Genomic DNA, 15,114 nt, shown 5'->3' on the forward strand with positions numbered 1-15,114 from the left:
CTGTGTCTTCCAAAAGGTAATTTCCCTGTAGGTCTGACAAGAACTTTAATCTCAGTGTCATGAGCATTAATTAATTCTATAAACAAAATACAGGTAAAACATTATTTTAACTTAAAAATTCAATTAAAATATCTCATTATATTCCTAGGCTTTGACACGCCTAGGAATATACACACATGCCTGTGTGTTAAATATTCATATTTTTATTCCCAACATATGAGTAACTCCATCCTTATTAACAGAACTTCTCCATTCTCTTGGAACTGAAGACACCTTGAATTCCTACATTTTAAGTAAAACATGGAGAACGTGGTCAAGATATCCATGTACAAGAGATTTTTTTGTGGAGAGCATTTTAAAAGCTACCCACCTTCTGAAGAAGTATATTTATGGAGTTTACATAAAATAATACAGTAAAAAATCTGTTTGCAACAGCAAAATAAAGACCTTTTAGTACTCCAGAGCAGCTGTGATCTGGTGAAATGTAATAATTTTTCACATGCTCTTTGGAATTCTCTAGGAACATGTACTGTAATTTCTAACCAGTGCCATAAGCACTGGGCCAGCCTTGGAATTAGGCTGAGAGATAGCTGGATGAGTACCATATACATCTTTTATAAGCATCCCACAGATCTGTGCAAAGGCTTAGCAACATGGCACAGCAACATAACCCTGGAATCTGTTACGTAATACAGCTTGAGAAATACCAAACACACAACGTTTTTGAAAAATACTACTATAACCTTAAAGGAATCTCAGTTTAAAAAAAAAAAAAAAAAAAGCAACAGGATAGGTGCAACATTTCCCAAGTCTTAGCATTTCCAGAGCCTACTATTCTGTCCCACATGATGAGAGAGGAGCATGCTGTAGCACCAGATATATGATATGTTCATGTAATACATGCACACATGTATCCATATGCCTGTAATGTGCTAGAAGTGCATTAAGATGAATATGCAATACAGATGATTATTCTGAGCTGGTCAGGGCACAGCTCACTGCCAGGATTATCAATACAGACAATTGCACCTTAACCTGAAGTCAATTTATTATTAGTTTTTGCTCTCCTCAGGGAAAGATTAGAATTGAAGTGGCAGCGCAAAAATCCTTTTCCTTCCTTTAAAGGAAAATCAAGCCATTTTTTTTTTAATTAGTGGAATAAATACAGCACGTATATAACATTTCATATATCTAAGTATCAAGTCAATCAAGCAGCATTCAAAAATTTATTAAAATCCTCTTGAGAAGGATGAGTTTGACACTTCTGTCTGGTTTTGTTTTTGACAAAAGAGATCAACAGCCATTAAAGTATTCAAACTTTACACAGGAGGTGCACCTACGTGGCAGTTTCTACAGGATTTACAGAATTTGAGCTCCCTTTGAAATTAATGGAGCTTGGTCTTGTAGTCTTCTGATACCAGCAAAACGTGCAACTGGAGGATAACTGGGATGAGCAGAGCCAGTTTTCAGGAGTTTGCCTTCCCCCACATACAGGCTGTGTGCTGGAGAACAGGCTGGTCAATGCCCTGCATTAGGTGGCCAAGATCACTTGTGCATGGCCAATGAAGAGAATGGGATGCTCGTGAACGCAGCAGCTGTCTGCTGGGAGAGACATCCCGTTTAATGGGGATTTTTTAAAAAACCAAAGCAATAAACATCAACCTCATCTGCCAAACCTAATGCTACAGGTAAAGGAAATTGGGTTTGATGAAAAAACGCCTGGGGAAGACGTTTTCTACTTTGCCCTTTAACGACCATAAATTTCTGCTTGCGTTTGAAGGGCAGAAACTTTAGGACAAATCCCCAGGGACTGCAACCTGGCCAGGCCACAGTTCCCACTCAATCTCAGTCCTGTCGAGCACGATAAGGGATGTCCCAGTGAGTTCGTATCCATTTGATGATTCCAAAGGAGTCACCTCGGGAAAACCCTCAAATCCCCCAAAGCTGCCATAGCCTGCAATGCTTTACACGAAGTGCCACAGCCGGGGAGATGCCAGGGGAGCGACGGCACTCACAGCCACGTGGCGACTGGAACTGAGAAAATTTATTCATTTATTTGTGTTTTAAACACAAATAAATTTAAATTTCATTTAAACACAGGTACATTTAAGCACAAACAAATTTAATTTTTTTTAATTTTATTTGTGTTTCGTGAAATTCGCGGCCTGTCCTGCTCCTTGGACCCAAAACCAGGGAACCGGGATCACCTGCCCAGCCCAAAACCGGGCACTGGGAGATGAACTGGGAGATGAAGGGGAGCCACCCCGCTCCCGGCACGACCACCAGCGGCACCATCGCTTCCCTGCCACGTCAAGAACAGGCTAAAGCAATAGTTTTAAACCTCTGCCCCCGGTGCGGGGCTGAGGCGCCACGTCCGCCCCCGACACCCTCTGCGCGGCCGGCGGGCCCGTGGCGCCGCCTGCTGCTCCCCCTAGCGGCCGCCCCGCGCCGCGCCCCGCCCCGGCCCCGCCCCCCGTGACGTCCGGCTCCGCCCCCGCGGCTCCGCCGCTGCCGCCGCGACTTGAGGGGCGCGCGCCGAGCTCCGTCCGCGGCCGCCCCGCCACAGCGCAGCGCCCGCTCCGCACCGCGCACCGCGCTCCGCTCCCGGAGCACCGCCGGCACCGCCGGCACCACCGCACCGCCCCTCCCCGCGCCGCTCCGCAGGTAAGCACGGCATAAACCGCTTCTTCTCCTCCGCGGGACTTGCGCGGCTTGGGGGGATGCGGAGAAAGAGGAGGATGTGGAGGGAAGTTTGAGCGCGCTCCCTACACCGCCAGCCGCTTCCTGGCGTCGGAGTGCGGGCACGGCGCTGCGGCGCGGAGAGCCCGCCTGCCCGCCCTCCCTCCCGGCGGGGTGCGCAGGAGCGCAGAGGGCTCAGCCCGCACATCTGGAGCGGAGCCGGGGGTTCCCCGGGCTGGGCGTGCGGTGCCGGCGCTGCCCCGGCCCCCGGACAAGGAGGCAGCGCGAAGCCGCCCTGCCTGCGCGGGCGGAGGCGGAGAGCAGCGCGGGGGGACCCGCAGAGCAGCGCCCGCGGCGCTGGGACCCCGGCCGCGCGTTCGAACGCGGATGGTGGGGGATGCTCCTGCGCGTACCCCGCATCGCTCCCACGGCTGGGAAACTTCCCCCTTCCTCCATCCCCTTCTTGCTGCATCTATTTAAAAGGAAAAAAAAAAAATCGAGGCGATGCGTTCGCGCCCCTGCGCAGCGCTGTCCCCCGCAACACAAAGTCTGCGGGCGAGAAGATGGGCAACAAAATGGTTGCACAGAAAGAATGCAACAGGCCCAAATTCCCGCCCCGACGCCCCACTTTCTTTGGGAAGAAGAGCTGGCTCATAATCCTCCTGCCGTTCCATAGGTGCTCCCCTAGTTCTAATCAACTTTTCAGCTGTTTTCAGTGTATTAAGTGATTGTGTGCCCTCGTATAGGCACAGCTAATTAATTTATAAATGGCTTGCAAATAAATAATTCACTACGTACTTTGTTGCACACCTCATCTCTACGTGATTCTGACCTCAAAAATCGTTTCATGGCTGCTGGATATGCCAAAATCTTTTGGTCTTAGCTCTTTTCCTCAAATGCAATTAGAAGCTGCAACTTAGTTGATCAGGCAGAGCCCAAGTATTGCTGCATTTCCCAACGTCGTGGTCCTGCTTCCAGCATCTGCCGTAGCTCACAGCAAGCAGACACAGCTTTTTGATTTTGGGGTTGGTTGGCTGGTTCTTTTTTTGGATTCCTGCTTAGTTTCCAAGCTCATCCCCTTGGTGAATAAAAGCTCAGCTCTTGCACAGACAGCTGCCTTTCTGGCTCAGTCCTGCTCTTTGAGGTTGCCTCAATTTTAATCTCTCCGACCGCAAAGGGGTTTGAGCTCAACCCTGGCACATCCAGGCAAAGTTGCAAGGAGTGTTGCAAACGCGAGGACGAGTGTGTGTAATTAACTAATTCATGGAATGCTGTTACCGACGGGTTATTCATTCGGGCTGAAGGCAAGTCGCTTCCCTTCTGCAAGGGATCAGTTCTGGTCAGTTAACAGAGTACCGTGGAGTATTTTCTACACCAGATTCACACCAAAACGCAGAATTACTTTACAGTTCAATCTTCTTCCTGCACATTAGCTGAATGCATTTTCTCTTTGCCTCTTTGAAACATGAAGATTCACATTTTGCATTTCCGTGTACATCTTTTATACAAAGAGGCTGAAAATGTTCAGACTTTAAAAAACAGTTCATTATCCTGACCCCAATTTCCTTGTCTAAAATATACTGCCCAAAAAGATAGAAGCATCAGTTATGCTCACCATCTATTGCCTGGGGATATGGCATCTTAATGAACATTTCTTTGAATTAGACTGAAAAACGCATTTGTCAATTCAAGTGTATAAAGAAAATAATTATTTGCTATAAAACAGAAAGATCAGTCTGTGTTTCCCTTGTCGATATATGCCACGCATTAGGTCATACTCAAGAGCTTTCAGTGCCCTTCCCTCCCTCAAAAGAAAACCCACCTTCAAGTTTCCTTTAATTTATTCCAAACCCATACAATACGGCCCTGTTTAAGATAGGGTTTCAGATATTTCATAAACAAAAGGTATACCTGGGTTTACAGAAAGCCAATTATCTTGAAATACACTGGGTTTATTCTAATCCTACTTCATGCTGCTATCAAGCTTTTTTATTTTTCCATCCACATTTAATCACTTCTAAAAGCTGTATTTTTTCCAGTCTTCTGTGCTTCTCCTGTATACCAGAAACAGTGACAGCCCTTGGAATATATTTAAAATGCTAATTCTCTTTTTTTTTTGGTACACTTGTACCATTTTAACTGGAGAACAACCAGATAAATACTGCAAGTAATCAGCATGGGAAATTCTTTAAACTCTCTAGAAGAGTGATTTATTTTATTTTTTTATAACTCCCTCCTTTGCAAGCTGCCTCTGTTTTTCTCAACGGGAGACTTGGTTGTAATTAAAGCAGAGAAGACTGGACAGCAGCAAAAAACATCTGACTTGTGGCTCTTAAAAGCACAGGTTTTGTAGCATGTACCACCCCCCAGTGGGCAAAAAACTCTGTAGTAAACTCACAGAGAGCTTTGATCTCCAGAAATAAAGTGGATACATTTTACAGGAAGAACGAAATAAAGATGAGTTTCTGGGTTGGGGTTTTTGGGGTTTGTTTTGGTTTGGGTTTTTTCCTCTGTCACCAGTAGCTAAAAGTTGTCTGATATTGTGTAAGGCAATGGTGACTAATCCAAGCAATTGCTGGAGTTTGCAAACTTTGCAGCTGCAGTTATTTGAAGTGGCTTCAGTTGGGAGATGGCCATCTTTGTCTCCTTGGAGCAGGAAGCATGGATGCTAATGGCTAGTTAGCTCTTCAGTTTTTTTCCTTAATCACTTCAAAGCACAGGAGTGCATGGAAGAATTAATATGTGATTGCTTACATTTCTTTTTAAAAGCAGCCAAATACCACTCAGGGCAGGAATCTTGAAAAGTGTTCAGTACATATCTTATGGCATCACTAACTCTCTTGTGCCTTTCATGAGCTGTAAGAATCCAAACATTCTTACAGCCTTGGTTTTTTTCTAATTTTTTGAGGAGCAAACTTAGTAATCAGGAGATGAGCAAACAACTTATTTAAAAAGCAAAGAAACAAAACGACTGAAACTTTATCTAGTGTTCAAGTAATGTTTTTACATGTCAGGAGTTTTGTGCCAGAAACTCCCTATCAGGTATAATTCTACCTAAACTTGTTAAGAGGGGAAAACCAGATTTTTTTCTTCCCTTGAAACAATGGCAGCATTTGTTCTCTATTCTTTTATTTAATGCCCAGACAAGTTACCTCAGCAGCAGCTCTCAGAAAGAAAACCTAGAAGCCATAATTGGCTAAACTCAAAGAGCACTAAAACACAAACCAACAATCCTTTGCAAAAGATCTCCCCCTCAAAGTGTTTTCTTAACGTGCAGCAGAGCAGTCAAAACAAGAGAGTGAGAAGGAATAGAGTAATAGTCTGGGTCTTTTCAACCCAGCATCTTCAAAACTAGGGAACATTTTAGAAGTAAACTTCAGAAGAGAGGCACTCATAGTTCATTTCCATCCTCTACAGCAAATACAGGTTTGGCTGATCTTAGGTGTGGAGTCAAGCTTTTACTCAGAATTCATTTCTAAGTCAGATTTACTTGCATTTGAGGGAAGATCACATAAAAATTTGCATTTTTTAGGACACTTGAGTTAGACTCAGTAAGACACCAGCAGTATTATTCCTACTGCACAAGAAGTGGGAGCAAGTTTTCTGCAAGTAAAAGAGATCTCCAACAAAAAACAGCAACAAATTCCACTAACAGGCAGTGCTACAGTCTGACTGAAGGGCTCACACTCACTTTAACAAACTCCTTTGCATTTTTTACCCCTTGCACAGACAGCTAGAGGACCTTCTGCTTGCCTAGCACCAAACAAAAGGCTGGGGCACCTTCCTGAAATACGATGATCGTGGAAATTGCAGCTCCTAGACAGAGTGCTTAGAAAGCATTTTGCTGTCACAATCAACTAACCCTGAGTAATACACTTAAAGAAAACAAAGTGTGGACATTGTTTTAAGTCTAGATTAGCACTGTGGAACTTTAAAAAAAAAAAAAAAAAGTTGGTGAAGCTGTTTAAGCTGCAGCATGACCTTTGTAAGCACAACTGACTTTATATGCAGTAGATGAACTTCACAAGTATTTTAAAAAATAAGCACATTTTGTGTTTCCAGTATGCTTCAGATTCTAAACAAATACAGAGCTACTTCTGGAATACAAGTACAGTGGTTAAGCAAATTGGCTTATCAAGTATGTACATTCTAATGGTGGCTTTGAATAAACGTTTTGTCTTTTACAACCTAAAAATACCACGTAGCTTCCTTTTCCTCTGTTACTTTGATGGTAAGAAAGAAGCCACTGAGCTACCAGAGTTACTGCTGGAGAACACAGAGGTAGATTAGAAATTCAAATAAGCATTGTGTGACCTCAAGTGAGGCAGGTCTTGATTTTATTCACATTTTCTATTAGCTTAAATTTTTGACACTGTTTTTAGAAAAAATCCCAACTTTTCAAATATACCAAAACTATTTATCTTGTTAAGCCATTGCCTGCCTACAGTACAATGAGTGCAGCTGCACTCCATACTTCAGGTTAAATACAATGTGCTTCTTGTGTACTTTTTTTGGGTTTTTTTAATAGCTCAACTTATGTTGAACATTTTCAAATGAGATGATAAAACTTTTGCTGTACCACATGCAAGGTGCACACATTGCTGATATCTCTAGTAATTCCCTAGCTTACACAGTCCCAAGAAAACTAATTTAACCATGTGGTTCAGAAAGTTGAGGAAAACATTGAATTTGGAATAAAGAGCAAAAAGGCTGCTGTTCAATTTCTCCAGTGTTACTTTTGTCACCAAAAAACAAGGACCGATTTTTTTTGCATTTAAAAATTATCAGCACAGTTTCTAAAATCTGGTCTGCTCCAAAATAATGGCTTCTTTCAAAACCATGTGTCCATGAAGCCTCCCAATCTGATGCTGCAGAAACCTGGCCACAGTGTCTGTACCAGTGGGGGTCACTTTTCTTTTCATCCTGCCCGATCAGCTATAATGACTTGGTGTCAGGGAATACTTAGAGACAGCTCAAGAAGGGGAAAGTTGGAGCATGGCAGCACGATTCCCTTCTTCTCTGTAGACAGATCACTGGAGTCTTTGATATGCAAAAACATTGTTTTCAGCTATAGCTTGAGATATAAAAGGGAAGTACAAGATATCAAACAATCAAGACCTGAAGAAAACTATTCTAAGTTTAGAAAAGGGAGTGGGGGGTATGGTCTTAATCCACATTTTTGAAACAGTGTTGTCTTCTCCAAAGAGACCTTTTCTTTTTCTTGCTCTTGTTTTCATGGAATTTTGAGAGAAGGGATAAAAAAAATTCCAGGAACTTAATGAGCTTTAGTGCTTTCATTTTAATCCTACACATTACTGCTATTATAATAGTGGCAATAAATGAAGAGATGACTATCAAACGAAGCACAGAGAAAACAGTTTATGTGCTAGAAAGGTAAAATAAATGAACTTGCTGTGTGCATGTATCTATGTAATGTATGCATACTAGTGCCAACGTTTTGCTTAATACTAACAAGTTTTTTACAGCTCAGAGTTCTAAAGAAAATTTATGATTTTAAGTACTTAAAAGTTATTGTAGCCTTCAAAGGCCTATTAAAGGAATTTATATTCCTATTTCACCATACCCTTCCAGAAAATACCTTCTATCATGACTTCACATTAGTTCCTAAGAGACACTATTTTTTTCTACAGCTGTTAAGCTGCTCTTTATTTCAAAGTTTTAGGAATAGGGCCTGGGCTTCTTTCCCCAAACACTTGAGTAATGCAGAGCAAGAAAACTAGACACTGGAATAATACAGAGCTTTTTTGTTCCATTTTGTAATGATTATATAATTTACCCAAATTACATAAGTTACCACTAAACATGCATTCCCTTCTGTTTAAAATGTGGCCACATAGATTGTGTTTTTGCCTGAAATAAAGCATACATAAAAATACTTATTTATGGCACCATGGGGGTCTCTCATTTTGAGTTTTTTTTTTTTTTTCCACTGGGCAACTGCTGAAAGCAAGATTCTGAAAACAAAGCTCAGAGGAGCACGAAAGCAGCAGCTGGAGAGAGGAGACTTTTCCACTCCCTCACTGGGTACTCACACCATCTCTCAAATGGGGGGCTTTGGGTTTTTTTTTTTAATGGTTAACATTTTTATGTGAAAAAGAGCAGCAGAATTTGTGTCTATTTAAATATATCACTGCATATTCTGTGTTGCTGTAAGGAGTATGACTGGCCTGTTTCATAACAGACCTGCTACAAATTGCAAAAAGACATTTTTAAAACACAGAGTGTTTGTGTTTAGGTCAAGTATTTTACAGAGGAGCAGAAGATGCTCTAGTTTTGCTCCCAGGAAGGCAACTAAGCAAGCATTACTCAGCACACTGTTCCTGCCAAGTACTTTGGTTCCAAGGATCGTGCTTGCTCCCTTAGACAAACGTGATGTCACAAAAAGGAAAAGCAAGTACACATTAAGGATTTGTTTCATTTCAGATTTAACCACTTTTACTTCAGACATGCTACCTACAGACATGCTGGGGACTTGGTATCTCACTGGATGTTTTATGCAGTAGTGATATGAAGTAGCCCAAGTTAAAATGCTGTTTAAAAAATAATTAGTCTTCTGTAAGAAATACAAAGGGAAGAAACAATAGTTTTTAGAAAAATTACAGACTAAACCCACCTATGTATTGCCAAAAATCAGACACCGATGCCTGGCTAGTCCCTAGCTCAGAATCAACATGCTGCAAGTGGGAAATGTATTCATACAATGCTTTCCCTTTCACACAGTAGCCAGTGAAGAGCAATTAGCTCCTTTTACACTTAAAACCAAGGAGATCATCTGTTTACCAGGAACACAAAAGCAACCATTTTGTTCTTCTCTAAGGAGCTAACACTAGCATTTGACATCAGATGAAAAACTTAATTTACAAATATTTTATTGCTCTCTGCCTTTATTTTTCCATTGAAATGAGGGAAAATACAGCAAAACTGCAGTAACATGAAACTACACAGCAAAACATTTTTTGTAAGAGCTTTGTTGATTTTGCTGAAATACCAATGCCCTGGGGAAACAAGGTGTGCTACTCATGTTCAGGGGATGCAACCCTTAAAACTAGTATGCACCAGTTGTTATTAATTCCAATTTTTTTGTTTTTACTTTTGCAGGACATTAGGAGTTCGAGGAAAGCTTTCAAAGGGGAGTTTTCTGGGAAGGAATTCATATTTTTGTGGGGGTTTTTTATAATGAAGAAAACCATCTGAATTGCCTGATGTTTCTGTGGTAAAGTAACTTGCATTCTTGCAGCACAGGAGGAATTCTTTCCTGCATTACAAATTTGGAAGAAGCGTTAAAAAGTGAGAGTTGGAAAACGTTTCTCTGAAAGAGGTGTGGATGTATCAGGATGTAGCTACTGTACAAAGGTCATACTTGGATAATTCTGGATAGGAAAAGCATCCCTTTGCTGACCTCCTGAAGAGGCTGCAGTCCTCAGCATAATGAATGGTTTCTATCACGTGGCACTGCAGTTCCCTCCTCTGACTACTACGCTGCACAGAAGAGTTTGTAAGAGTTACAAAGAAAGTAATTCCTGCTAAAGGCATTAAAGCAAACAAAAGAGGCTCTTCATTCACAGACTTTACATGAGGACTAAAATAGAAGGAAGCTGAAGCTTTTCTACACTGGGGCCTGGTGTGCTTATGTACCATGATAAATCTTGGTTGGAATGTTCATTGAGTATCGTGCCAGGAGCCAGGAAACACCACCACCACCAAGGAGCATCTGAGTAAACACCATCGAGAGAAAACTGCTTCATGGAGTAAACCATAAGAGTGACTGGGCAGAAAGACATCCCTTTACTGGATATCCTCAAGCACAAAACTTACTCATACCTTTAAATACGGTAGGATCAATATAAATTTATTTTCCTTTTCATGCCTCTGAGAATAAAGTTCAATTAATATATGAACCCATAAGAGAAAAGGTCATGACACTGCTTAATGCATAGGTCATCTTGCAGGAGTTCTCACAACCCTAATTACAATGGTAATTGAATTATGTTGTCTTAAAAGCTATAAAAATGCTAATTACCTGAGCTCAGTGTACAAACACACTACCAATGCAAAGCACAATCTCAGTCTCAAGAGTTAATTTCTACTATGCTAGTAATAAGAGGGGAAAATGTGGTTAAACCTGCCAAATAGACTCTTATGAGTGTGCTACTTAGTAAGACAACTTTTGAGAATGACAAATATTTAAACAGGAAATTAAGCATGTAATGAAATATTTCATCCAGTGAACTAGAAAGCCACAGCTCAACCAGTACCTGCCAGTCGTAACATTCACCTTTCTGAGCAGTCACTTAAGCTTGAAAACCAAGCAAAATAGTCCACAGTGTTTTTAAGTTACACACTGTGAAGCTGAGCAATGGGAAAGACTTAGGAAAACGTCTTCACTGGCCCTCACTTTTATCTGCATTTTATGCTTTGCTTTTAGGGCTTTTTTTTGAACTTCTGAAATAGCTACCACTAGACTTGTGGGTTTGGTAAGGGTTTTATAGTTCACTTAAGGGCTCCTGAGGAAGTTAGCTGGCTTAGGAATTACTTCTTATCTTTCAGATATAGAATGATTTACTTGAACTCTGGTGTGACTTCTGTTCCGTTCTTATCTGGTATCTGTGAACAAAGATTGTCAGTACACATGAAACGGGAAGGAATCCTTAGAAAGAGTCTTGTTGCTTAAGCAAAATAATTCACAGATAAGGCATACTTGATTATATTATTTTCAATCACTATGCAGAATAACCTATTTAGTTAATTGAATGAGTACAAGAAGTAGAATTATTGATGTAAGGAAAAGAGAGTAAAATGCACCTACGCACTTGAATTTTGGTTTAATGTGTGTTTCAGATGTCTTCTGTAATGTTGATTTTTTTATTGCGGTTTCTTCACTGATGATCTGGATAATTTTGTTTGTTTGGTTTTTTTAGATTGTTGAAGATCAGAACTGTATAGAAATCTCATCATTCCTGACCATGATTAGTGTTACCTGGAGCATCTTCCTAGTTTGGACTAAAATAGGGCTGTTACTTGACATGGCACCTTATTCTGTTAGTGCCAAATCATGCCCTTCAGTGTGTCGCTGTGATGTGGGTTTCATATATTGTAATGATCGCGATTTGACGTCTATTCCTACAGGAATCCCAGAGGATGCAACCACCCTCTTCCTTCAGAACAATCAAATAAATAATGCTGGGATTCCTTCAGAACTGAAGAACTTGCTTAGGGTGGAAAGAATATATTTATACCGCAACAGCCTAGATGAATTCCCCACTAACCTCCCTAAGTACATTAAGGAACTGCATTTGCAGGAGAACAATATAAGGACCATTACTTATGATTCACTTTCAAAAATTCCTTATCTGGAAGAACTGCATTTGGATGATAATTCTGTTTCTGCCGTTAGCATCGAGGATGGAGCTTTCCGGGACAACATCTATCTCAGACTTCTTTTTCTCTCTCGAAATCACCTTAGCACCATTCCCTGGGGTTTGCCTAAAACCATAGAAGAGCTACGCTTGGATGATAATCGCATTTCCACAATTTCTGAGCTGTCCCTTCAAGACCTTACAAATCTAAAACGCCTTGTTTTAGATGGAAATCTTCTAAATAATCATGGATTAGGAGACAAAGTCTTCATTAATCTAGTCAATCTTACAGAATTGTCATTGGTCCGCAATTCACTCACAGCTGCACCGGTGAATTTGCCGGGAACAAACCTAAGAAAGCTTTATCTCCAAGAAAACCACATCAACCGCGTGCCACCCAATGCTTTCTCTTACTTACGGCAATTGTACCGACTAGATATGTCCAATAACAATCTCAGCAATTTACCTCAGGGTGTCTTTGATGACCTGGACAACATCACTCAACTTTTTCTTCGCAACAACCCCTGGCACTGCGGGTGCAAAATGAAATGGGTGCGTGACTGGTTACAGTCACTGCCTTTAAAAGTGAACGTACGTGGACTGATGTGTCAGGCACCAGAAAAAGTACGTGGGATGGCTATCAAAGACCTCAGCGCAGACCTGTTTGACTGTAAGGACGATAGCGTGATAAGCACCATCCAAATCACTACTGCAGTACCAAACACGTTATACCCAGCCCAGGGACACTGGCCCATTTCTGTGACCAAACAACCAGACATCAAGACTCCCAACCTAAATAAAAACTACAGAACCACGGTGAGCCCGGTACGCAAAATCATTACAATATTTGTGAAATCCGTAAGCACGGAAACCATCCACATCTCCTGGAAAGTTGCACTACCCATGACTGCTTTGAGACTGAGCTGGCTCAAGATGGGCCACAGCCCTGCCTTTGGATCTATAACTGAAACTATAGTTACAGGCGACAGAAGCGACTATTTGCTCACGGCTCTCGAACCGGAGTCGCCGTACCGTGTGTGCATGGTTCCCATGGAAACCAGCAACATCTATCTCTCCGACGAAACACCCGAGTGCATCGAGACCGAGACGGCGCCTCTGAAGATGTACAACCCTACCACCACCCTCAACCGGGAGCAGGAGAAAGAACCTTACAAAAACTCCAGCTTGCCCTTGGCCGCCATCATCGGCGGCGTGGTGGCGCTGGTGGCCATAGGGCTGCTGGCCCTGGTCTGCTGGTACGTGCACAGAAACGGGTCCCTGTTCTCCCGGAACTGCACCTACAGCAAGGGACGCCGGAGAAAAGACGACTACGCCGAAGCGGGAACCAAGAAGGATAACTCCATCTTGGAAATCAGGGAGACTTCTTTCCAGATGATACCAATTACCAGTGACCAAGTGTCCAAGGAGGAGTTTGTAATACACACCATTTTCCCACCTAATGGCATGAATCTGTACAAGAACAGCCACAGTGAAAGCAGTAGTAACAGGAGCTACAGAGACAGTGGTATTCCAGATTCAGATCATTCACACTCATGATACTGAGGGAACGTGAAAGACTGGTTTGGGTTTTGTTGGGTTTTTTGGGTTTGTTTTGTTTTTTAAAGAAAACAAGAAAAGACTGACGTAACAGTTGCTGTTCTACTGCAAAACACTGGATTAAAAGACTGACAAAGCAATGTACTGTACATTTGCCATATAATTTATATTTAAGAACTTTTTATTAAAAGTTTCAAATTTCAGGCTACTGCTGCGATTAATGTAGTGGGGATACCTGACCACAATTCTATATTTTAGTATTTTTTAGTAATTTGTACTGTATTTTCCTTGCTAATATTGAAGTTACAGACCATTTAACTTTTGTGTTCTACTGAGTAAGATGACTTGTTGACTGTGAAAGTGAATTTTCTTGCCGTGTTGAGCAGTCAGAACATTCATCTGAGATCCTTGTAAGTGTAAGCACAGGTCATTTTTCACTTTGGTATCAATAAAATAATGTTGAACCTGGCAAGTCAGGAAGAGCAAAAATGGCTACAAAAAACTCACAGAACTTCCAGTGTTGGGTCTATTAAATCTGTAAACCACAACAATATTCAATAAACAAAAATGTGTGTAGTAATGGGCAATATCAGCTGTCTGGATATATCCATTCAACAGTGGTGAAATCTAATTTAAATGAGAATAAGCAAATTGATGATATGCATGAGACTGAAGCTTTTGACAAGTGTTAAAAAAAACCCGTAATCCCTAGAGGAAAGCATAATCAAATTCCAGACAAATAATTAAAAAAAAAAAAAAATGGTAGGCTCTACAAACCAAGGGGGTAGATACAGCTCAGGAATAGTTTTTTGGTTATCAGAGTCAGTGGTCTGTATATTACAGACAAAATGGATGCTCACTGGCATTTGGGAGACAAGGGCAGGCAACACTTTGAAACTGCTTTGAAAAGAAAAAGGGCTGAAAGTGCAGTTTCACAGGAAAGGGGAGCAGGACAAAACCCAAGGCAATAAATGCAAGGTCTCAAAAACTGTGGTCCCAAAGGTGAGCAGAAAAATGGAGAATGCAGCTCTTCTGAAGCATATACGAGTCTGTGTTCAGTGTAATGCTGTTACAGTCAGGAATACTGCCCATTACTGTCACAGTTATCCAGAAATTCCTTGGTAAATCTGTAAGGTAACATGTTTCTTTCTGCCTTCCTGCTGAACTATGAGCTATTATGTTTAAACCCCAAGCCACTCTTTGTTGCAATAATCATTCTGTTTCTTCAACTAAAAACCAAAGTGCTTTGTACGCCCTTTGGCCAGTCTTGTGTGTGCCTTGATCCAACACTACATGTATCAAGCTTTTAAAAACTAAGAAAAAAAGGAAATAATAAAATACCCACCTTTTCATACATAACTTAACTATGAAAAATACTGGTCTTATTCATGAATGAAGCTGAAAAACTACTTCAGAATTATGCTGCACCTCTGCAGTGCTCTGATAAGAAAGCCACTCGGAAGCTACTACTTCTCAGGTCATGAGCTTCTGTGTTCAGGTT

At 41.5% G+C, this 15,114-nt stretch overlaps 2 protein-coding genes across 4 annotated transcripts in view; one reads left to right on the top strand and one right to left on the bottom strand.

Annotated features, from left to right (window-relative positions):
• MACROD2 (mono-ADP ribosylhydrolase 2) overlaps window positions 1-15,114 on the bottom strand; it is an 849,661-nt gene that overhangs the window by 734,888 nt on the left and 99,659 nt on the right. The gene's annotated exons all lie outside the window — the stretch shown is intronic.
• FLRT3 (fibronectin leucine rich transmembrane protein 3) lies at window positions 2,616-14,398 on the top strand. The gene is made up of 3 exons (XM_054290174.1): window positions 2,616-2,664; window positions 9,799-10,532; window positions 11,619-14,398. Exon 3 carries the CDS (start codon window positions 11,664-11,666, stop codon window positions 13,611-13,613), a length of 1,950 nt encoding a protein of 649 aa, XP_054146149.1. The 5' UTR covers window positions 2,616-2,664; window positions 9,799-10,532; window positions 11,619-11,663; the 3' UTR covers window positions 13,614-14,398.

The sequence above is a fragment of the Melozone crissalis genome, unplaced genomic scaffold (assembly GCF_028551555.1).
Source record: "Melozone crissalis strain CALT ecotype California unplaced genomic scaffold, PUWL_Pcris_2 ptg000081l_1, whole genome shotgun sequence".
In the NCBI taxonomy this organism is placed as follows: Eukaryota; Metazoa; Chordata; class Aves; order Passeriformes; family Passerellidae; genus Melozone; species Melozone crissalis.